This window comes from Aquarana catesbeiana, linkage group LG05 (genome assembly GCF_042186555.1).
Source record: "Aquarana catesbeiana isolate 2022-GZ linkage group LG05, ASM4218655v1, whole genome shotgun sequence".
NCBI lineage: Eukaryota > Metazoa > Chordata > Amphibia > Anura > Ranidae > Aquarana > Aquarana catesbeiana.
In genome coordinates, this window is record NC_133328.1 from 509,884,047 (window position 1) to 509,909,732 (window position 25,686).

At 43.7% G+C, this 25,686-nt stretch overlaps 1 protein-coding gene across 2 annotated transcripts in view; it reads right to left on the bottom strand.

Annotated features, from left to right (window-relative positions):
* The window catches only part of TCEA1 (transcription elongation factor A1), a 64,294-nt gene that overhangs the window by 34,691 nt on the left and 3,917 nt on the right, over window positions 1-25,686 (bottom strand). For both annotated transcript variants that reach the window (XM_073631604.1, XM_073631603.1), the window contains exons 2-4: window positions 24,952-25,014; window positions 7,538-7,643; window positions 6,055-6,142 (exon numbers count right to left, since the gene is read on the bottom strand). In XM_073631604.1, coding sequence (XP_073487705.1) covers window positions 6,055-6,142; window positions 7,538-7,643; window positions 24,952-25,014 — 257 coding nt within the window. The remainder of the gene's footprint in view (window positions 1-6,054; window positions 6,143-7,537; window positions 7,644-24,951; window positions 25,015-25,686) is intronic.

Sequence of the window (25,686 nt, forward strand, 5' to 3'; positions counted from 1 at the left end):
GAGAACGAGAGAGAGAGAGAGAGAACGAGAGAGAGAGAGAACGAGAGAGAGAGAGAACGAGAGAGAGAGAGAGAACGAGAGAGAGAGAGAACGAGAGAGAGAGAGAACGAACGAGAGAGAGAGAACGAACGAGAGAGAGAGAACGAGAGAGAGAGAGAACGAACGAGAGAGAGAGAGAACGAACGAGAGAGAGAGAGAACGAACGAGAGAGAGAGAGAACGAACGAGAGAGAGAGAGAACGAACGAGAGAGAGAGAGAACGAACGAGAGAGAGAGAGAACGAACGAGAGAGAGAGAGAACGAACGAGAGAGAGAGAGAACGAACGAGAGAGAGAGAGAACGAACGAGAGAGAGAGAGAAAAGAGAGAGAAAACGAGAGAACGAGAGAGCGCGAGAAGAAAAATACAACCACAAGTATTTTTGGATTTTTTTTGTGTGCTTTTTTTTCCACTTTTATAAAACTGTAAAGAAAAAAAAAATATGAACTTTGCAGATTAGGGTGTCCCAAATGTGATGGCCATCACATCTTTCGATGGCCCGAGACCCTGTGTTAGTGTGCCTAGGACTGTGTGGTGCTGTACCCTAAAACTCCACTAGTGTGTGGTGCTGTACCCTAAAACTCCACTAGTGTGTGGTAGCGTTTGAAACAGTCACCAATGCAGAGACCAGGTTGGTCAGGACAGGAGGGACAATAAAAGCGGGTGTCACGCCTAAATATGCGTTTGCTGCAGACACAACATCTTTTTTGGGGGTTTCTTTGGGTGGGGTACAAGGGAGGACAAAAGGAAAATGCCTCATGCAGCCAGCTCACTGCATTTGGATTGGGAAGTTGGGCCACAGCACCGTCTAGAAACAGAAGGGCTCTGACGATCTCTTCCTGGAATTTAAGGATCCAGTCCGTCCTGAAGCTTTATATAGCACAAAAGCGTTCAGCAAAGCCAATTGAAATAAATAGACACTTTTTTGTACCAGCGTCTGGCCTTACAGGCAATTAGGTACGGCGCCAACTCGTCGTTGAGGTCCACCCCTCCCATGTTAAGGTTGTATTCGTGGACACAGAGGGGTTTCTCCACAACATCAGACAGCGTAGGAATTTGGACTGCCGTGTCTGCATGAAGCGAGGACAGAACGAAAACATTTCGTGAATCCCTCCACTTCACTGCTTACAAATTATTACACTTCAAGCAGGCTCTCTCTCCCTGTCTAAGTCGGGATTCTACAAGCCTTAGGGGAAATCCCGGCGATTAGATCGCACGGTGCCACATGCGGCAATTCCATAATTGGAAAGGTGACTAAAAAGTGGCACGCTCGTGTAATAATTGTCCACGTACAAGTGGTACCCCTTTCTGAATAAGGGTGACGCCAAGCCGCACACTATCTTGCCAGCACTTCCTATGTAGTCAGGGCAGTTTGTCGGCTCTACGTGACTATCTTTACCCTCGTAAACCATGAAACTATATGTATAGCCTGTGGCACTGTCACAGGCTATATACATCTTGACCCCATATCTGGCACGGTTGCTGGGAAGGTACTGTTTGAATGACAAGCGGCCAGAAAACTTAATCAGGGACTCATCAACACAGACAACTTGATGGGGAGTAAACAAGTCTGCAAAACGTTGGTTGAAGTGGTTTACGAGGGGCCGAATTTTGTAGAGCTGATCGTATCCAGGGTCTCCACGAGGACGACAGAGTTCATTGTCGTTGAAGTGCATGAACCACAAAATCTGCTCGTATCGTGCCCTGGCCATGGAAGCAGAGAACACAGGCATATGGTGAATTGGGTCAGTGGACCAATATGACCGCAACTCACTCTTTTTAGTTACGCCCATGAGGAGAGATAGGCCCAGGAAGGTCTTAAATTCAGAAACCGTAATAGGTCTCCAATCTCTGGCAAGGGTCAGCTGGGGATTAGCGGCAACGAATTGACCAACATACAAATTGCTTTGGTCCACAATAGATCTATAGAGATCTTCAGTGAAAAACAGTGAATAAAAAAAATCAAATGAAGTGAAATCAACTGTTTCCACCTGAATTCCGGGTTGGCCAGTGAATGGGGGAAGTACGGGTACTGCAGAAGTGGTGGGTTCCCAATTAGGATTGGCGAATGCAGCAGCAAGGGCGCTATGGGCTCGATGGGCCTGTGTTTGTCTTCTTGATGGCAGCAGGACACTACTTGTGCTTGCCAGCTTGAACTGCACTTATGGGACTCGCCACGTCACCAAGTGTTACCGCAGTGCTGGATGTACGACCAGGATGTACTAGGCTGCTGGTGCTTGCCAATTCACCAGAAGGAATAGCGGCGCTAGTACTTCTCTGCTCCATACGAGGGACCTGCGGTTCTTGCACCTCAACAACAGCAGAAAAAGACCAGGGTCTGGTACGCCTGACCCTGGCAGGGACCACAACTCCGTTGTCAGAGCAGTCAGGGTGCCGCTGCTGTCTACAGGATCGTATTCTGAGCCTGAATCTGACAGATGAGTGACTTCCTCTTCACTATCTGTCATGCTCAGAAACGTGTAGGCCTCTTCACTACTGTACCTTCGATTTGACATTTTGGTCTCTAAATTTCCTGGTACAGTAGTGAGACTCACAGGTAAAAAAGAACCTGTCAGCGATCGCTTCAAAAAAAAAAAAAAAAAAAACAAAAACAAAAAAAAACACAAAAAAAAAAAAAAACAAACAAAAAAAAAACTTAGCGTTCGCAGGGATCAGGCCTGACTCTGCGAACACTGCAGTTATGCGTTTTGTAAGTGACAGTGATCGATTGATACTGCCACTTAGGTGGGCTAGGCTCGGCTGGGCGGAGGGGCTAAACACAGGTGCTAACAGGTATCTGGGCTGATCCCGCTAACACTGCATTTTTGGGAACCCTAAACTGCTGGGGACGCTAGTATAGATCTAATCAGATATCGATCCGTTCAGACACTATACTACTAAGGGAGGCGTATGGTGCGTGCATGGGTGGGTGTTAGCAGTACTGGCACCAATCTGACGCTGCCTGAGGCGATGCAGACCCTATCTGACGCTAAAACCTAACTGATATCACCCGCCGGGTGATCAGGGGGTTAAACCTTTATTGGTTCAAATACGGCGTGTGTCCTGACGCTATAAAAAATAAACTAGCTAAACTGCGTCACCCGTGACACTTATACCGTGATCACAGGTGACATGGGGTAATCAGGGTGTTAAACCTTTATTGGGGGGGGGGGGGTCCCTAGACCTATCTGGGCCTAAGACTAATTACCCTAACAGTGATTTTTGTCATTAATGACACCAGTACACACAGTGACAGGTGGTGAAGGGGTTAACTTGGGGGGGGGGGGGGGGGGTGAATTGTGTGCCTATGTGACCTGGTGTCAGTGTAGTGTTGTGTAACTAATTTTTAGATGCTCTCTCCTCTCGGTCTGGAATGGAAAAGACCGGACACGAGGCGAGATGACATCACTTCCCCTACTGTGTTTACACTTGCACATGCAGGGGAAGGATCTCATTCGCCAGGAGCGATCACCAGGTTCAGGCCAGACTTCATTGGCCTGGGGATTGATTGGTTCCTGATGGAATCCGATCGTCACAGCCGGCGGGGTGATTTCGCGCAGCCGGGCCAACCTGCCGCAGTAAAACTGCAGCGGCTGGTCCGGAAATGGTTAAGGAATAGCCGAGCTGGCTGCAGGTTGAAATGGAGAGCCAATTTTAATAAAATGGCTTGTGTAGCAAAGGGTTTATTTAACAAAAGTAAAGTTGTACTTTAAGAGGCCACAGCAATAGTGTTGAACTACACCCCCCCCCCCCCCAAATTACACCATTTTAGAGATACCAAATACAGTAATTTAACATACCAATTATAAATGATATTGAAAATAGAAAAATGTTTGGATTATTGCAAGTTTCAAATATAGCTGATAAAAAAAAAAAAAAAAAAAAAAGAAGAAGATGAAAAAGTTTTCTTGATTATTCAACCGCATGGCATACTAGCACAATATGACTCACTTACCTCTGGGTCACCTCTCCTCCAGCGATTTGACGTTTGATCTCCCCATATCCACTGTAAGATGCTGGGACTGTACTGAGCATGCACCACAGTCAGTCAGTGTACAGGTTAAAAAATAATTGCCAGCAGTTTAGTAAAAAGAGTTCTTTTGGCAGAAGAGACATCTAAATCATCTTTAGAAGAACAGACTGGCTGGCAAATATTTAGGGTTTACTACCATTTTTGCTCACTTTAGGTCTTGCATTAAAGTGTTACTAAACCCAGGATCCTGCAATTCACTATATCTGGTCTCCCACAATACACAGAACATGGAAATGCAATTATTTTAGTAAACATAAACTGCTAAATACCTTTTCTCATCAGCAGTATATAGTAGTCTTGTCTTGTGACTTCTATTGGTGTCTGGTACTGGCTGTACTATCAGGATCCAGGACCCATGACCCTCTGTCTGGACAGTGCTGATGTTTTGGGATTTGGGTGTGGTTCCTGGACTCCGTCTCTGCATCACAGTGGTCTGGGACCTCTAACAATATACAGCCATATTGGGATGCTGATGTGTAACCTGTATAGCCACCTTTTTTTTTACATTTATTGTCTTTTACACATTGTCAGAATTATACTTTACACAATTTTTCATACGTTACTCTGGTGTTGTTATACAACTACCAGGGCTGTTAAAGTCCCGCAAGGGGGAACCTTGTTTCTATTTACTGGGATGTTGGCCCACCCCTAGTTTAATCTACCTTAACTTTTTCTGTATATCTGGACAGTGCTGATTGCATGTGATCAGCACAGGGCCACTTTCCAAAGAAAAAAAAAAAAACTCCAGCAATACACACCAAACTCAGCCTTTTTACACAATGCAGAGGATTAAGCCCTTAGGTTTCACAGCGAGTATAACAAGCATACTTTACTGCACATACAGACTGATTTTACAGTTGTGGGTTTAGTAACACTTTATTGTGTGTTGCATTAGAGCAACCCATTGCATAAGGATGACATTCAGAATGATTGGCACAGCAGTGTTCAATGCGCTTAACAAGCATTGCTGTGCACCACCGAAGGTGTCCCAAATGTTTTGCAGCACCCAAAAAGATACCACATCTCAATAAATACACATGTACCATTAAAGAACAATGTCACTTTTAGAGAAGCCTTACGAGCCTAAATCCATTACCCTCTAAGTGTAGGCAAATACTTGCCTGTAGCGCCACTTCTGAGAAACTCATCATGCCATGGTCTGTAAGTAGGGATTTACTGACCGGGAGTACACTACTATATTTGCGGGCGGGAGGGCATTAAAAACGTTGACTGAAATATGTTGCAAGTTTGGTTACCAGCAGTCACTTTTAAAATTTGCTGACAGCTATGCCTTAGGTAGCCCCCTAGCAGCTGCGCTTGTAATGATAGTTTATGAAAAGCGTTCTCCATAAATTGACTGAAATTAAAACACTAACAGGCCTGTAACCTTTAACAAAACGCACCTCCTAACAAGGTTCATTAGTTTCTAGTGGACAGCTGTGTTTTACAATATACATTTATAGCAACCTCTCAAAAGTCAAGAAGCACATCTTTGTAGGGGGACTTATGCCGCGTACACACGACCGGACTTTACGGCATACTTTGCCCGGCGGACTTTCCAAATGAACGGACATGCCTACACACGATCAACCAAAGTCCGACGGATTTGTACGTGATGACGTACGACCGGACTAAAACAAGGAAGTTCATAGCCAGTAGCCAATAGCTGCCCTAGCGTCGGTTTTTGTCCGTCGGACTAGCATACAGACGTTTCAAATCTAAGTCCGTCAAACTTTTGAGAAAACAAAGTCCGCTGGAGCCCACACACGATCGAATTGTCCGACGAAATCCGGTACGCCGGACCAATAATGCCGTAAAGTCCGATCGTGTGTACGCGGCATTAGTCAAAAAGATTCACCAAGAGCCGGTGAGTAAACATGGATACTCAATACTACCATCTCTACTGTGTCCAGGTGGGAAGGTTACCTTGTAAGTCTACAGGTAGGATATAATTATAATTAGAAGTAGAAAAGCTGCACAATACCTTTCTTCCCTGGGCTCTGGGCTGTTCTGGGTAGGAGGCAGTGGCTCTTTCTTCTTTTCCTCTGGTTCTTTGTCATCTGAAGGGCCATCTAGAAAAACAAGGGAAATGTGGCCTAGGAATTACAGCCTTACAGATGTAAAAGGACATATCAGTCAGTTATCCTTGGAAAACTAAACAATGCATTGTTAAAGCCTCAATCTGTCATATAACACACATACATACACACACAGCACGTTTTTACAAAGGCAGTGCCCTTACAATCTTTAGGTGATATTTTCCCTGCAACCCAAGAAAAAAGTAAATGGCATTACCTATCCTTGTCCGGACTGATGTATACTACACCAATGTTGCTCAATTCCAGGACTCAAGTACCCACAACTGGTCATGTTTTCAGGCTTTCCATTATTTTGCACAGGTGATATAATCAGTTTCACTGCCTTAGTATTTACCACAGCTGTTTCAGCTAAGGGAAATCCTGAAAACATGACCTGTTGGGGGTACTTGAGGACTGGATTTGAGAAGCATTGCACCACACCATGGATTGCAGCCTCTTGGGGGTCTCATTTCATCCTCCCAGGCATTACTTGGGTGGATAAGAGGATCTCTTCACAGAGAGCAAGAAACAGCGACGACAAAAAAAATACTGATAAACAAAAGGTTGTGTACTTATTAATTTGGTTTTAAAAATCCCCCTGTCCCAAAATTAAAGTGATTTTAAACCCATGTTTAAAAAACAAAAACCTAAACCTGAAATAAACCAGCTGGGTGAACACAGCGCTGGATCCTGGGACAGGGGAGTGTCTTTATAAAAAATAAAGTCAGCAGCTAGAGTTTTTTTTTTTGTAGCTGCCAACTTAAACTTCTCAAAATATGACTGAAGCACCTCTTTAAAAACGTAAAAAAAGTGCCTTTGAGTTCAGTCTGAACAAACATTTGAAATGGCAGAGCTGACCTCTCCTTTTGAAAAGGTTAGTTGCTTAGTTTACAAAATGGTTTTCCAATTTAGAGTTCTGACATTACTGGTTACATGCTTGAAGCAGTTTGGTGAAAGAACATTGAGGTTAGACAGCCAGGAAACTAGCATTTTTCCAAAAAACAAATAAATGGCATGGAAGGCTGTTTCTTCACAGCGCATGAGCTGATGACATTGGCGCAGTACAAAGTAAATCTCTCCTAAACCGCGCATATTTAGGAGATATTTACCGTACCTATAGGTTAGCCTTATTATAGGCTTACCTATAGGTACAGCTTAAAAAAAAAAAAAAAAAAAAAAAAAAAAAAAAAAAAAAAAAAAAAAACTTAGAGGCTGTAAACCTCCCCTTTAATATAGTGAGGTGCCATAGCACCTATAGACAAGTACATGAAATAATTCCTGGAAAACGATGAGCGCAAAAAGCAACTTCTCTTTTTAAAAACACACATTTCTCTTATTCAGAAGTGTTTGCGGTTACAAATAGCTGGAAGAAGGCAAGTCCATTGTTACCTAAAAGTTTTTTCCAGGATTTAATGAGCGATTTGGCTAGAGATGTCACGTCATCATCGGAGCTTTGTTTACGGATGGCGTTCACCGACATTCCGATTCGCGTGGACTGAAGAAAAATAGAAGAAAGAAAAAAATGGGTTGGGCACATACAGGTATCAAAACAATACTAGAGAAAGCACTGGTGGTGCACGTTCTGTAAATATCTCAGCTGACAAGCTCTGCAGGTCACAATCTTAGACATGATTGGGGGTGTAGAAGAGAACAGATATCTAGCAGAAAGTCTACTCCAGTGAATGTGCAGCAGTTACAGTAACAAGGTAAGTTGAACCTGCAAAGTGTTAAAGCAGTTGTAAAGTGATGAGTGCATTTTTTTTTTTCTAACCTGCAAGGTAAAGGCATAATGTGCTAGTATGCATTGCTTACTAGCACATTATGTGAAACTTACCTGAAAATGAAGCAATCCAGCGATGCAATCTCATTCCTGGAGACCGCTTCCATCTTCCCCCCTCTTCCTACCAGGTCCGCGGACTCCGGCTGTGTGACTGGCCAGAGCAGCAATGACGTCACTCCCGTGCATGCGCCGGGGAACTGTCATTTATGACACAGGGTTCTGAAGGAACGGCCAGGGTGGCCGTTCCTTCAGAGCGCATGCACCGATGACGTCATTGGCTGCATATATAGTAAATATCTCCTAGGTTTACAACCACTTTAACAAGGTCACTTTAAAACAGAAAATCATAACCACACTATTTTAATATTTATGTAGTAAAATTACTATGAGAAAATCTTCCCTGCGTAAATAAAAAAAAAAAAAAAAAAAAGAAGTGCGTCAGAACAGAAAAACATAGGAGATGCCATAAATTATTCGTTTTTTTTTTTTTTTTTTTAAAGAGCAAGCCCCAGAGCATCCTCCCTCCTTACATTAGAAAAGTCGGCTCTTAGGAGTGCAGATGTTACCACAGGGAATGAGGTTTACACTGGACACAGACTCAGTACATTCAGAACCCTCAATGGAAGCACCCAGATCATGTGTCGTTACCTTCAGTTCTGCTTTAAATGCTTATAGAATACAAAAAGCAAAGCAGAAAACTCACTGCAGCTGTAAAGAAAAATGGAAGTGAAACATTTAATGCCATCAGACAGCCAAGTTTCACATTGCATTTGAAATGAAAGCCACAGGCAGGAATTTTTTTCCCATGCATGTTCATTAGCTGCTATAAGGCCCCATTTGCACAGGGTGTACTATACCGTACACCCATGCACAACCGTGTGTACCCGCACGGGTATGTACAGGCATTGTCTGCATGCTTCCCCATGCAGACCAGGCCACTGATCTCAATTGGGACACAGTAGCTGCAAGGACACAGCTGACGTGTCTAAGCATGATATCTGTGTGGGTGAGGGTACACGTGGGTGCGTGTCCCCGAACACTGTCCGAGGACACACAGCCACACGGGTGACATATTGGGACCCACCAGCTGTGTCCCAGTTGACAGCAATGGGACCATCTGGGATGCATGGAATCCCTGAGCGGGTAAACATGGCCCTGCATGGTCGTACAGTAGAATACGTCCTGTGTGAATGAGGCCTAAAACAAAGTGACAGAAAGAAACATGCAATTATATATAAAAAAGTAAACTTATTAGAATGAAAACAATTTAAGATCCTCCTTGGGTCTCCTTCACTGTATTTATATATGGCTCATCTGGAGTGGAGAGGGGAGTATTCTATGTGAAGTGTTTTGTGTAAGGAGAACACTTGCTTCCCTAGCCCTGAAGATTGGTTGCAAAAGGGAAAAAATAAAAGATGGGAGTGAAAGGATAGCCTTAAATAGGTGTTAAAAAAAATTAAAAAAGGGGTTGCAGACCCATTAAATGAAGGGATCCATAAACATTGTTGAGTGTTTGGCACAGAGGGGAATGTGCAGGGAGCACTGACAACGAGGTAGAACACGAATTAAAGAATATTTATAAGGAATGGTTTTAATGGACTCACAGTAATCACAGTTTGCTGTAAAGAGGGGGAGGTGCACTGTGGTGTTGATTTAATTATGAAGCATCACTTTTATGGTTGTTGATATACGCTATATACTTCAAACATTTTTTGGTTAAGATGTATTGTTTTATAAGCGGGACATACACTGTAGTTCCAATGTTACCAAATAAGGATCACTGTGGTTAGCTGCTTTGGCTAGGGGCATACATAGATGTATTTTTTGATATAGGAGTCACACTTGAGTGGTGCAGTCTCTTTTCCTGTACTTATGTCCAGGAGGATATTCGGTGTCCAGCAGCTTGAGGTTTTAGAATATACTGATCTACGTGCAGGGAAATTACTAGTATCACAGCTGGAGACAACATCTGACCTGGCCAATGGGTAACAACCGCTCAACACCCAGGACTCCCCCCTTCTCCAAAGGAGTATTTTTCATGTATGTTTGCATTGGCAAAAAAAAAAAAAACCCGTAACACACACACACACATTGCAGTACATCCCTGCAATGCATGCACATTTCATCAATTAAAAGCCCTTGCATGTACAGAAAAATGTACCTGTTGATTGGTCAGAAATGCACTCACTTCCTATTGCAGGGGATCTCTCCGCTAAGCAGGTACAGGACAGGTCCGTGTCCGCTCCGCTATGCAGAGTGGACAGACACAGCGCGCTCTCCTCTATGGGGAGAGTGGACAGAAACAGTCTGCCTGTCAGTTTTCTTCCGATGCCATCTAATTTGCCAGATGGATGGGGAACTTCCCACGTTTTGGAATAGATTGCCTTCCACCTTATGTTGCAGCTCCAGGACAGGAAATGTCCCCAAAAGTTCAGAGCAAAAAAGAAGCCAACAGGGGTTGTTCTCTGCTCTATGCTATCCAAAACTGAATAGCTTTTTATTAGCTATATATTCACTTTAAAAAGTATATCTAAAGCCAAAATAAAGGGCTCCTTCACACCCTTGTTGGAGGACCAACCATTTTAAAAAAACAAAAATATTTTTTTACTTTCTGCTATAATACATATCCCCCAAAAATTAAATAAAAATGTATTCAGTTTAGGCCGATAGTCTTTTTTTTTTTTTTTTTTTACACCAAAAATATCGCAATAGGTGTACACGGATTGGTTTGCGCAAGAGTTAGCACATCTACAAACTAAGAGATTTAGGGACTTTTTTAAAAATTGTTTTACTGGTAATGACGCTGATCTACTGATCTGATCTTTTTAGCGGAACTGCGACATTGCAGGGGACAAATCTGACCCCAAATGACACTTTGTGGGGACCAGTGACATTACATTGATTGGTGCTATAAAAATGCACTGATCAATATAAAATTGACACTGGCAAGGAAGGGGTTAACACTAGGGGACGATCAAGTGTAACTGTAGGAGAGAATGGGCTCACTGGGACATGACAGAACACTGTTCCCGATCACTGGGAACAGAAGACCTCCGACATGTCATTAGGCAGAACAGGGAATCGCCTTATTTACATTGGGCAGTTCCCCGTTCTGCCTCTACACAGCGATCGTGGGTCACCGGCAGACAGAGTCCGCCGGACCCGCGGGCACGCTCTCGTAGCGCACACCCGCTATACTCCTTACACAAACCAATGTACAGGTACTTTCACTGCGGCAGGTCAGCTCTCTTGCGCAAACCAATGTACATGAGCTGCTCGGCAAGTGGTTAAATATAGTACTAAAAGTGCAATATCAAAAGTGTGTGTCTCAAACAATATAGTGTCAGCAAGGTGACAAATCATATGCACCGTACCTTTAAAAAAGTGCTAGATGCCAAAAAAACGTAATTAAAAATACCCCCCATCACAATATATACAGTGAGGGAAAAAAAGTATTTGATCCCCTGCTGATATCGTACGTTTGCCCACTTACAAAAAAAAAAAAAAAAAAAAAAAAAAAAATCTATAAATTTTATTGCTAGGTTTATTCTAACAGTGAGATAGAAGAACAAAAATATCCAGAAAAAGGCATTTCAAAAAAGTTATAAATGGATTTGCATTTTAATGAGTGAAATAAATATTTGATCCTCTATCAAATCAGCAAGATATCTGGTTCCCAGGTGCCTTCTATACAGGTAACAAGCTGAGATTAGGAGCACTCTTAAAAAAGGGAGTGCTCCTAATCTCAGCTTGTTACCTGTATAAAAGACATCTGTCCACAGAAGCAATCAGATTCCAATCTCTTCGCCATGGCCAAGACCAAAGAGCTGTCCAAGGATGTCAGGGACAAGATTGTAGACCTACACAAGGCTGGAACGGGCTACAAGACTATCGCCAAGCAGCTTGGCGAGAGTGTGACAACAGAGAAGAAACACAAAACAACTGTCACTCTCCCTCGGTCTGGGGATCCCTGCAAGATCTCAGCTTGTGGAGTTTCAATGATGAGAACAGTGAGGAATAAGCCCAAAACTACACAGGAGAATCTTGTCAATGATCTCAAGGCAGCCGGGACCATAGTCACCAAGAAAACAATTGGTTACACACTACGCTGTGAAGAACTGAAATCCTGCCTCACCCGCAAGGTCCCCCTGCTCAAGAAAGCACATGTACTGCCCGGCTGAAGTTTGCTAATGAACATCTGAATGATTCAGGAGAACTGGGTGAAAGTGTTGTGGTCAAATGAGACCAAAATCAAGCTCTTTGGCATCAACTCAACTCGCCGTGTTTGGAGGAGGAATGCTGCCTATGACCCCAAGAACACCATCCCCACCGTCAAACATGGAGGTGGAAACATTATGATTTGGGGGTGTTTTTCTGCTAAGGGGACAGGACAAATTCACAGCATCAAAGGGACGATGGATGGGGCCCATGTACCGTCAAATCTTGAATGAGAACCTCCTTCCCTCAGCCAGGGAATTGAAAATGGGTTGTGGATAAGTATTCCAGTATGACAATGACCCAAAACACACGGCCAAGACAACAAAGGAGTGGCTAAAGAAGAAGCACATTAAGGTCTTGGAGTGGCCTAGCCAGTCTCCAGACCTTAAACCCATAGAAAATATGTGGAGGGAACTGAAGGTTCGAGTTACAAAACGTCAGCCTCGAAACCCTAATAAGGAGTGGGACAAAATCCCTCCTGGGATGTGTGCAAAAAAAAAAACAAGTTTTTCTTGGTTTCTGTTAATTTTTTTTTGTAAAGAAGTACGCTTTCTCCTTCAATAATGGGCACTGATATGGCTGCACTGATGGGCACTGATATGGCTGCACTGATGGGCACCAATGAGGTGGCACCGATGAGGTGGCACTGATAGGCGGCACCGATGGGCACTCGTAGGCGGCACCGATGGGCACTCGTAGGTGGCATTGATTGGTATATATGGGTGGCACTGATGGGTACTCATGTGTGGCACTGATGTGTGGCACAGATGGGCACTGACAGGGTGGCACAGATGGGCACTGACAGGGTGGCACAGATGGGCACTGACAGGGTGGCACAGATGGGCACTGACAGGGTGGCACAGATGGGCACTGACAGGGTGGCACAGATGGGCACTGACAGGGTGGCACAGATGGGCAATGACAGGGTGGCACTGATAAAGCATTGCTGGGCAGATCTGGGCAGATCATTGACATAATAGTGCCAATCAGTGCCCATTTGTGGGCACTGATTGGCACAGATTGGGAACATGTGGATGGCCATGGGGTACATACCTGGCCATCCACGTTGCCCCTTCCCTGGTGGTCCTAGTGGCATCCCTGGTAGTCCAGTGGGGTGATCTGAGGGGGGGCTGCGCTGATAAACAATCAGCGCAGACCCCCCCTGCCAGGAGAGCCGCCGATCGGCTCTCCTCTACTTGCGTCTGTCAGACGGGAGTGAGGAAGAGCCGATCAACGGCTCTTCCTATTGAAAGCGTGATCAGCCGTGATTGGACACGGCTGATCACGTGGTAAAGAGCCTCCGCCGGAGGCTTTTTACCAAGATCAGTGTAGCGGTGTGTCAGACTGACACACCGCTCCACCGATCGCAGCGATGCGCGCCCCCGGGGGCGCGCTGCGGCATGTTATCCTGCTGGACGTCATATGATGTCCAGTCAGGATAACAGAACCACTTCCCGGACGTCAATCCGCTATAGGGCGGGCGGGAAGTGGTTAATAATGTAACCATATTGCTACACTTAGGAGGCGCCTCTCTTTTTATACACTCTAGCTCCTGCTTCTAATCCCCTTGTGGAGGCTGCCATTTGTGGATGGACATTTTATGGTTACACAAACTATCACATTGCTATAATCTTTTTATATAGACTATAAACTGAAGGACTTATGAATAAATGGTTGTGGAACAAATCATCTGAGAGTTTCCATTTTTTCCTTTGGGGAAATTCGCTTTGATATACGAGTGCTTTGGATTACAAGCATGTTTCCGGGACGAATTATGTTCGCAATCCAAGGTTTTACTTCATATATAACTCATAAGTCCATTCAATGTCCCAAGGTGGATAAGTGAAAATCACTCGTGCTCCCCCTCAGGTCTGTACCCCCCCTGCAGGGGGTTAAAGGCACCACACACAAAGCGCTTGCAATCCTCAGATGGTATCCAGGTATTTACCTCTTCTAGTATATGGATCATATGGGAATGGGTGGACAAGAAAATATCCCAGTGTAAATCAGTTGATATATTTTATTTAAAAGAAGTAAAAAAAAAAAAAAAAAAAAAAACGCACAAAATGACAAATATAAAATATATCAACGGATTTACACTTCTTGTCCACCCATTCCCGTATGAGAGGGTCCACTGATTATATACTGGAAGGAGGAGGAGTAAATACCAGGATACCATCTATCAGGGTTGGAAGCGCTTTGTGTGCGGTGCGTTTAATCCCTGCAGGGGTTCAGCCATGTGGTGAATGTGGACCTGAGGGGGGAGCACAAGTGATTTTTACTTATCCACAAGTAGCACAAGTCATTTTGGAATTGGGACATTGAATAGACTTATGAGTTATATATATTTTTGTTGTGCGTTTTATTGTATATGAAATTCTTTAGCACATGCATTTTTTTTTTTTAATTACATTTTTTGGCACATTTAAAAGGGATAGTGCATAATATTTGTCACCTTGCTGACACTATTGTTTGGAGGCCCCCTTTTTTGATAGTGCACTTTTAGTACAATATTTAAAAGACAGTACAGTGTTTTGTATTTTTCATTATTTATTTCAAATACTTATTATTCAGCACAACACCACCAGGCAGTGCCACTTATACCTCTCTTGCTATATACAGATATACAAATGTCTTCATTATAGAGAGATAACAGCCAGACAGCAAGTATGTCTTTAGCAGTTCTGAGTGGAGATGTGTATCGGGTAGGGTCAGAATCCTGGCCACAAACCATGGGCATGGATTGATACGGAAAGTTACTGTGGTTACTAAAAGACTCAGCTGTCCATCAAAATCAAATCTACAACAGTACCCTTTCAGTCTGGGAAAAGAATGCACTCCTATCAATCCACCAGTCCACAAAAATCTCTTTTCCTCCTACAACTAAACTCACATTGCCCCAATAAATCTAACTGCCCATAATGGAGAGAGGAAAAAAAACAAAAAAACAAAAAAAGGAATTAACCACCTAAGGTCCCTCCCTATAGCAGTTTTATAGCTACAGGATGGCATCTCTGCGCAAGATCGCGTGTATATTACATATATACATACGATCCGACGCTTCCGGGTGGGCATGCAGGCCGCCAGCGGCTCGCCTCCACTTTGATTACACACAGCAGGAGCTGTTCTGCGGGTACCACAGACTATGTCCGTGGGCACCCGATCATCAGGCAGAAGCACAGGTGGGTCTGCCTACGTAAACAAGGTAGATCGCCGTTCTGACAGGAGGGAAGGGATGGAATTTGTAGGTAATAAAATCCATCTCTTCCTCTAGTAAAAGCAACTCCCACAGTGTGGTAAAAACACTGGTTAGGCAGACAGTTAATGCTTTGATCTCCCCCTGATTAGAGGTCGACCGATATATCGGCCGATATTTGGCTTTTTTTACTTAAATCGGCATCGGCCGATTGTGCTGATAAAAAAGGCCGATTATAACTTCAGCACGACTTGCAAATGACTTCTGTAATAGAAGTCAATGCAAGTTGCCTGAAGTTTTCTGTGGAGGGACTTCTTTCCTCTGGGCAGCCTGCCAAATCTGATAAAAGAAGTGGAAGTGATACAATGTTTCTTCTTATCAATGGACTGAACTCAGTGAGGAGTTCTCAGTTTAACCATTTAAAGACTAAGGCCCCTTTCACACTGAGGCGGTTTGCAGGCGGTATTGTGCTAAAAATACCGCCTGCAAACCACCCCTGAACAGCCTCCGCTGTTTGTTCAGTGTGAAAGCCCGAGGGCTTTTACACTGAAGCGGTGCGCAGGCAGGGTGGTGAAAAAAGTCCTGCAAACTGCTTTTTTGGAGCGGTGAAGGAGCGGTGTATTCACCGCTCCTGAACATTGAAATCAATGGGACAGCGCGGCTATACCGCGGCAATACCACGGCTATAGCCGCGCTGTACGAGGGATTTTAACCCTTTTTCGGCCGCCAGCAGGGGTTAAAACCGCCCCGCTAGTGGCTGAATACCGCTGCAAGAACGACGGTACAGCAGCGCTAAAAATAGCGCTGTTGTACCGCCGACGCCCCCATCGCCCCAGTGTGAAAGGGGCCTAAATCTTTTTTGACACTTGTTGCTTACAAGTAAAAATCCTGTATTTTCTGCTAGAATTTCACTTAGAACCCCCAAACATATATATATATATATATATATATATATATATATATATATATATATATATATATATATATATATATATATATATATATATATATATCTCAGAGACCCTAGGGAAAAAAATAGCGGTTGTTTATGTCACACGGTATTTGCGCAGCGGTCTTTCAAACGCAATTTATTTATTTATTTATTTATTTTTAAAATACACTAATGGATTAAAAAAAACCAAAAAAAAAAAAAAAAAAAAAACACAACACTAAGCAGTAAAGTTAGCCCATTTTTTTCGTCCAAAAGTTTTGATTACCTGTTTTTGTGTATTTAATATTCAAGATAGTTTTTTTAATCTAAATTATACATACAAGTGAACTGAATGCTTTGCAGGCGCTTCGGCAGCGGTGCGCATTCATTTCAATGGGGTGGAGTAGCGGTATACACCACTCCAAAGATGCTGCTTGCAGGACTTTTTTTTTTTTTTTTTTTTTTTTAAACATCCTGCCAGCGCATCGCCTCAGTGTGAAAGCACTCAGGCTTCACACTGAGACTGCAGGGGAGCAGTTTTGTAGGCACTTTACAGGCGCTATTTTTAGCCCAAAAGCACCTGAAAAACGCCCAGTGTGAAAGGGGTCTAACTGTTAGATTTTATGAGATGAAGGGGGGGAGAAAAAAAAAAAAAAAAAAAGGCATCATATCGGCCATCGCGATTTCTAAATATTGGCATCGGCCAGAGAAAAACCCATATCGGTCGACCTCTACCCCTGATGTTAACCCCTTCTCAGCCAGTGTCATTGCATATTTTTTTAGCACCAATCACTATTAGTGTCACTGGTCCCCAAAGTGTCAGTGTCCGAATGCCCACTGCAATATTGCAGTCCTGCTATAAGTCACTAATCGTCACCATTTTTTGTTTCTTTTGTTTATAGCGCAAAAAAAAAAAAAAAAAAAAAAAAAAAAAACACCCCCCCAAAAAAATAAAATAAACAAACAAAAAATACAGGAGGTAATCAAATACAGGCGGTCCTCGGGTTACAAACAAGGTTTGTTTGTAAGTTGAATCTTTGCAAGTCGGAACAGGTACATTTTTTTTTTTAAGTGTAGCTCCAGCCAAAAAAAACATATTTAATCGGCATATAACACGCACCCCAAGTTTAGGAGGTAATTTTAAGGACAAAAAACAAAAAAAAAAAAAAAAAAAAAAAAAAAAAAAAACTTACATTTAAATGCCCATCAATGCAGCCTTATCAGTGTCCATCTGCAGCCTTGCCCATCAATGCAGAATGATCAGTGTCCATCTGCAGCCTTGCCCAGTCTCATTGCAGCCTGATCGTTTTTAAAATTAGCACCGCCGAGATACACAGATCCGGATGTCCTGCGTACTCAGCTCCTCTCGCAGTCCCGCCCCTTGGCCCGGCTCCTATGATGGACATAACACAGGTCCAATGGCAGAACTGGGCCTGACTCCGAGCAGAGCCGAGCCTAGCACACAGTACACAGTACACTCTATGTGTATTTCAGCAGCGCTCGCTCCTCTCCTCCTCCCAGTCAGCGGGGATCGGCGTATAACATGCACCCACGAATTTCCCCTGATTTTAAAGGGGAAAAAGGTGCATGTTATACGCCAACAAATACGGTACTTAATGGGAAGTCCCACAGCAATGCTACTTGAGGGGAGGGAGAGACATCCCGCAGGGTACCCCCAGACTTGAGAACACACTGTGCCCAAAGGCGATATCCTCATACCTGCTTACATCCACCTGATAAAATTTTTGTGAATGTATACACTGAAGACCAAGTTGTGGCCTTACATATCTGAGCCATGGAGGCTTGGTGACGCACTGCCTAAGAAGCACTAACCACCCTGGTAGAGTGCGCCTTAACTTGAAAAGGGGGAATCTTACCCCTTAAATTATAAGTTTGAAATAGAACTTGTCTAATCCACTTAGCGACAGTGGATTTTGACACTGCCTGTCCTTTCTTAGGACCCTCTGGCAGAATAAATAAGAAATCATTCTTAAAGTGGAGTTCCACCCACTTTTACAACTCTTCAGCATCCCTCACTAAACTGTGCACTCTAAACGAATTGGATATTTTAAAAAATTTTTTCTCAGCACCTACTGTATATCTGCTGTATTCATTTTTCTCTTCCTCCTCCCTGGCCGCGGCCCATCGCATCATTTCCTGTTTGCAATGCCTTCTGGGAAGGGGCGGCAACTTCCTCTGAAACTGCCGTTGCTATGGAAACCTGACCTGAAACCTATTACACTGCTTGTGCTGCACTGAGCATGTGCGAGATCTGCAAGGATGAGATCCAGGAAGAAATACAGTCTGGCTTCAGATGCCCACACTTAAAATGGCCACGGCCTGCTGTAAGTTTATAAAATAACAAACTACTGCTATAAACGAACAAAACAGACCTTAGTTTACAGACTAACTTTACTAGAATACATTAACCTTGTGTATTATAGGGGTATTTTTATTTAAAAAGTATAATTTTGGCCGGAACACCACTTTAGGAATCTGAGCAGTTGTCTTTAAATAGATTCTCACTGCTCTCACCACATCAAGACAATGTAGTGACTTTTCCTCCCTGGAACATGGTTTTGGAAAAAAAAAAAAAAACACCACACAACACACCACGATGGCAGGACAATATCTGGGTTCAGGTGAAACCTGAAACCACTTTTGGCAAAAAGCCTGGACGAGGGTGTAACACCACTATGTCCTCATGAATAATCAAATATGGCTCTTTACAAGAAAGAGCAGCCATATCCGAAACCCTTCTTGCTGAGAATATATCAACCAAAAACACCAGTTTCCTTGTCAGAAGGACTAAGGGAATATGTTATATCGGTTCAATGGCTGTTTTTGTAACACTGACAAAACAAAGTTCAAGTCCCAAGAGCTTAAAGGCGATTTAAATGGCTGATTAATTCACATCACCCCTTGCATAAAACCCTGGACTAAGAATGCGTAGCAAGCGGTCTTTGTAATAAAATCAATAAGGCTGAGACTTGGCCCTTAATAGTACTCAAGGCCAAACTTCATCTCTACGTCTAATTGTAGAAAAGCAATAATTCTGACTATGATATATCTCCGAGGATGCCAACCCTTGGATTCATACCAGGAAACATAAGCCCTCCAGAATATATAATATATTTATCGGCGTATAACACACACTTTTTTCCCCATAAAATCAGGGGAAAATCGCGGGTGCGTGTTATACGCCGATCCCCCGCTGAAAGATCTAAAAAAAAAAAAAATCGCTGACCGCGATTTGAAAATGGCGCCGAAATACACAGAGACGGTCCTCGGCTCTTCTCGGCCACTTTCGGCTTCACTCGACGCCGCCCGAACCTAGCCGAGTGTACTACGAGTGGAGCGGGACTACGAGTGGAGCGGAAAGTGAACGAGAGCTTCCAAGAACCGACTGTGTATTGCGGCGCCATTTTCAAATCGCGGTAGGCGATTTTGAAGCCCAGGATGGCAGGGGATCACTGGGGAAGGCTGCACTGGGGAAGGCTGCAATGATGGGCATTTAAATGTAAGTTTTTTTCCCTTCAATTTCCCTCCTAAAAGTTTTTTTTCCTTAAAATTCCCTCCTAAATTGGGGTGCGTGTTATACGCCGATAAATACGGTAGTTCTGGAAGCTGGTTTCCTTGCATTAATCAAAGTAGAGATAACTGACCCAGAAAGCCCACGTTTTTTTTTTGAATGTGGGTCTCAATAGCCAGGCCGTTAAATTTAGGGTTCATAAAGTAGGATGGAATATCAGCCCCTGTGAGAACAGGCCTGGCCTTAGTGGAAGGGATCATGGATCCTCCACTGCCATCTTTACGATTTCTGCATACCATGACCATCTGGGCCAAGCTGGTGCTGCTAGAATTACCGGTTTTCTTTCCAGCTTGATCCTGCAAAGAAGTCGACGCAGCAATTGAATAGGGGGAAATGCATAGATCAGTCAGAACTGATCCCGCGGTATCACCAACGCATCTGTTCTGCATGAAAATGGATCCTTTGTTGTGGACACAAAGTAAACTAACTTTATGTTGAACTAGACGCTAGAAGATCTACATCCAGAGTCCCCCGTCTTTGACAAACAGCCCAAAAATATGTCTGGGTGAAGAAACCATTCCCCTGGGAATAATCTGCTGGCAACTTAAGTTGTCCGCCTGCCAATTCTCTATTCCCGGAATGAAGACTGCCGATAGGCACGGAACATTTCTTTCTGCCCAAGTCAGAATATGGTTCACCTCTCTCTGCGCTGAGAGACTCTTGGTGCCCCCTTGGTGATTGACAGAGAGATTGGATCCCGACAGTACAATCCCTTAAACTGGAAGTCCAGGCTTTCAGGCCAGGACGCACCGCCTGCATCTCTAGGATGTTGATGGGCAAGGCTCTTCCAGTTCTTGGGACAGTTGTCTTCTCTGTCGTTACCATCTTCCAGATAACTGGTCTGAAGGATTTACCTTTTACCAGATTCTTTAGTAACCACCAATTGAGGCTTTAGGACACCGTGTGGACAGCCGCATTGGCAAGTCCAAAAGGTTGGATCGTTTTGTTCCAAGCAAATAGAATACTGTTTTGCAACGTCTCGAATGGAACTGGGCACAGGGAACTGCTTTAAATGAAGCCACCATCTTTCCTAACGACCTCATGCAAAGGGGAATGGAGGGAACACCTTTTTCTGGGCTGTATCTATGATCAGACCCAAATAACTCCAGCTTTTTTAAGGGAGACTTCTCTAGGTTGAGAACGCAATCCAGACTTTTCCAGGTAACTGGTTGTAATGCGTACACCCTACCCCGAACACCGGATTGGTCTATTAGCAATAGATCATCAAGGTATGCCAAGACTGTTCATGCCCTGTGCCCTTAACCTGGCTAGAGGTGGGTCTAGCTCTTTTGTGAAGGGCAAGGCTACAAACTGAAATGCTGCTGTTCTACTTTTAACCGCAGAAACCTTTAGTGAGCGGGAAATATATGGACATGCAGATATGCATCCCTGATGCCGATAGACGCCAGAAGTTTTCCTCCTTGTAGGATAGAAACTACTGACCCGATAGACTCCATAGAAAGGAGGGGATCTTCAGGAACTGATTTTAGATCTAGACTGGATCTGTACATGTACAAGAAACACATGAAAAAGGCAGTGAAGGTTTTAAAGGAACCTAAGAAGTAACAACTATCAGCAGACTCTACTAGAGGTAGCTTGAAAGAGGCACGAACCATCTCGAAGAGATTTATACCAGCAATCTCTCATATTGAGAGGCTGAAAAAAGGTTCAACTCCCGTTGTCTCCTCCGCAGAAGAGTAATCGGTTTGCCTTTCTTCCTAATCACCTGGAGGTAACCCCTCATCCTCCACCCACTGTTCCTTTGATAAGGGGTCTAAGGTGGGGGAGGGGGATCCAACACGCTTCCTATCTTTTTGGATAGCGGATGCGGTTAAAGTCGCTAATTTTCCTTCTAGGGGCGGGGGAATAATGCATTTTCTATCATATATACAGGGGCTGAATGTTTTCTCCTCTAGAGAGTCTGACGGTGGCTTCGGCTGACCAACTTTTTAACTACAGGGTCCTATGCATGTGTTTTAACACAAGCACAAGGCGGGACGCTTGGTGAGTCTTTCATGGCATCTATGGCAAAACATAATGCCTTTGGTAGTTCGGCTAAGGCTGGCCATACACTATACAATTTACTTGTTCAACTTTCCTTTAGATTTACCAAAACCATATAATATGAGGTCAAACCTAAACCCTTTCAACTTGTATTTTATCAGGCAGGCCCTTGCACTACATAGTTTAAGGTAAATCTAAAGGAAATTGAATAAGAAAATTGTATAGTGTATGGCCAGTCTAACTCACGGGCCTGTTGTGCAGGGACCTCCCTAAGGGCCTCTTTGAACTGGTTCTTTAGGGACTGACAGATGCCTATTGCAACAACTGCAGGCTGAGAAACGGCACCTGGCAGGAAAAAAGAGGATTTTAACAAAAATTCCAACTTCTTATCTGTTGGATCCTTAAGAAATTGTGCATTGTCTACTGGACAAGTTCAATTTTTATTGATGATGGAAATCACAGTGTCTACTGCTGGTACTTTCCATCTATTGTGAATTTCTCCTCCATGGGATAGAGAGCTGAGAAACTCTTTGGAGGGAGAAAATGCTTATCCGGATGATCCCATTCAGCATAAAGAAGCTTTTCTTGTAACGCATGGACCGCAAACACATGAAAAGGCTGTAAATGTTTTAAAGAACCCAAGGAAGGGACCGAACTTTCAGCTGACTCTGTTAGGGGTAGTATGAAAGTGGAATGAACCATCTCCGTAAGAGTTTGTACCATCAATCTCTCAGATTGCGAGGTTGCATAAGATTCATCAACTGTTTGCTCCGCAGAGGAAAAAATTGGCTTGTTTTTCTATGTACTCGCCTGAGGGCAATACCTCATTCTGTGCCTACTGTTCCCTTGGTAAAGGGTTTGAGGTGGGGAAGGGGATCTAGCACGCTTCCTATCCCCTTGGATAGAGGATGTGATTAAAGCTGCTAATCTTCCTTTTAAGCCCTGCAGGGTAGAGGAAAATACATGTTCAGTCACGTATATAGGGGCTAAAGTGTGAGAACCAGTTGCACCACCAATAGGTTCCAATGACTCACCTTGGCTTGCCCTTGGGGCCCTGCGCCCCTCGAGGGGGGGGGGGGGGGGGGAACACATATATATTTTGTTGAAACTTATATTCTCATTAAGTGTAGATCAGTTTAGCGCTGACACATTGCCAAACATGCAATACTACCCAAATGATGTAGTACAGCTTTTACATTGCTGTACCCCAGCCCCTTAGTTTCCCCAATTTGAGGGGGGGGGGGGGGGGGGGGGCGGACAGGAACATTTTGTTCAATTCAAACCCCCTCGTGCAACTGGGACCACACAAGCTGTTGTAGCAAGACAGGGCTGCTGAGAAACAATGTAATAGGGTATGTGTATTTTTACTCCCTCTAGGAGGAGATTTTAAGGCATTACAATGTTTAATATATATGGAAGAAAGGCATAGGTAGACTTTTTACAGTTCCTAAGCTTCTTCCCTTACCTTATCCTTGCTGCAAGATACTGCTGAAACAGACAGATCCAAACTTCACCCATCACGGCGGGCTGCGTTAGTAAACCTTCAAAGACCGGGTCCCTTTTAATAGGGGTTCCACTCCTTTGGACCTGTATAGCACCCTGCATAGCAACTTTAGGTAATGTAGCAAGACCAAAAAGTTCTGGTTCCTAGGGTCAAGCCCTCAAAGAGAAGCGTTACAGGCAAAACCTCGTTCTTCTATGCGAAGCCTGGGTACCATCCTGTGGCCTCAGTGGCGTGGATGGATCCGGTTGTGAAGGTTTTTTCCTTTTAAATCCAGCATAGATCCCTCTTGGAGCTCCTCAGAGCACATCTTCACTCGTGACCAACACCTTAGACACTGGCGAAAAAACTGATGTGCTCCTGGAAGAAGGAGGGGTTATATAGGGAGTGAACTTCCTTGATTGGGTATGCCAGTGTCAACACCTGAAGGTGGCCCATAACCCATTAAGTAATTACTTAGGCTGTGTGTCCCATGATATACAATAAAGAAAACAATATTTAAGCTTTTTGGATAGCATAGGGAAGGGTTAACACCCATGTAATGTTTAATTTGCTGTCTATGCCCTTGTTCAGAAGATTTCTCCTCACTTTCTGTCCCAATGACAATTGGATTTTGAAAATTTTGGGATGTTGTGGAAACAAGCCTTGGAGATAAAGCTTCAGTGGAGACACTTTTTCCCATAATAACTCTAAAAGGAGTGAATTTCCCTTCCTAGGGGTAGATTTTCTCTCACTACCTGTTGTCTCCCTCCGTTTGTAAGTAGGAGTCGATTGTAAGTCGGATGTTTGTTACTAGTGCAATGCCTGTACCACCAAAAGAAAGCTCTGCTTGTGGGGAAAGACATAAATTTCATTTGGGTACAACGTTGCACGACCGCGCAATTGTCAGTTAAAGTAACGCAGTGCTGCCTGTATCGCAAAAAAAAATGGCCTGGTCATGAAGAGGGGTAAATTTCAGAGAGCAAGTGGTTAAAAACCACAAAAGTTGATTGTGGAATCAGTTTCTGTCAAGCTGGAACGGCCCATAGATGGATCAAAATTTGGCTGGTCCCCGCTGAACCTGCCGAATTTTGATCCATCTATGAGCAGCATTATACTTTCTCCCTCCAACACCGCACTGCACACAGTCGTCTTAGTGCGCCAAGGGTGTCATTTGGAATGAATGGCACTGCAATGCACTAATGTGTACATGTTGCGGTAGTGCAACACAATGCTGTAAAGCCAGATTTAATTGGATGGAGTAGAGAAGAATTAAAACCTCTAATTTTGTGTCCCTTTGGGAAGATTTTCCTTCGCTTCAGGTTTCTGGAGATACCACAAAAGGAGAGAAATCTCCCCAAAGTGAGGTAAAATACCTCCATGCACAGCTATCACAACAGGTGACCCCCATCAGAAGATATCTTTACTATTCCTGCTCCAGTGACAACTGTAAAATGCTGGATTTCTGCAAGCTGCGGGGCCAAGGCTTATCCTATGTGGCATATAGAGTTCAGCAATAGAAGCCTTCATACTAACAATACCAGGGTTTCTAGGTATAGCTTAATTTTTAACCTAAAACCAGAACAGTGCCACCAAACTTACCTGAAGAAGCTCCAAAGTCATTGGGAGATTTTTAAGTTCCTTTAATAAATCTAAAGCCCCAGCCTGCAAAAAAGGAAAAAAAAACATTTCTCAATAAATAAATATATTCCAGAGTACATCATGCTTAAGAAACCCAATCTACCAATGCATATCATTTAATGTATCCCCATTTTAAACATTTTAGTGATCAATATTTATTTAAAGCAGATCTTTAATGCATCTGAGAAACCACAAAGCTATTTAATAGGGGGCTGTGCCCCCCCTCCAACCACCATGGAAGCTGTGCCCGTTGGGCTCCTTCTCACACCCCTGAATTGCACACAGTCTGAGCACAGACAGCACAGCTCCTCTCACACACCTCAGATCATTCTCTTAGACAACCTCTATCTGCGCACTACTAAGCTGCACAGCCGTTTTTATCTAGGAACTTCACAGGTCAGAAGTACAGCATAGCAGGCAGCTACACAATGTGCAGATAGAGGCTGTTTGTAAGAGAAAAGGAAAAGGGAAGAGGGGGACAGCAGACAGCCCAGAGCTGACATCAGAGGGGAAGGAAAGGAGGTAGATCCCAACAAGACTGCCAGCATAAGACTGTAACCCCTCCCACAGGTATTCACTTTAAAGTAGATGTAAACCTGAAAAAAAAAAAATAGTTTTGAAAACTTCTACCTGGTACAGTAGAGCAGCGTTTCTCAACTCCAGTCCTCAAGGCACCCCAACAGGTCATGTTTTCAG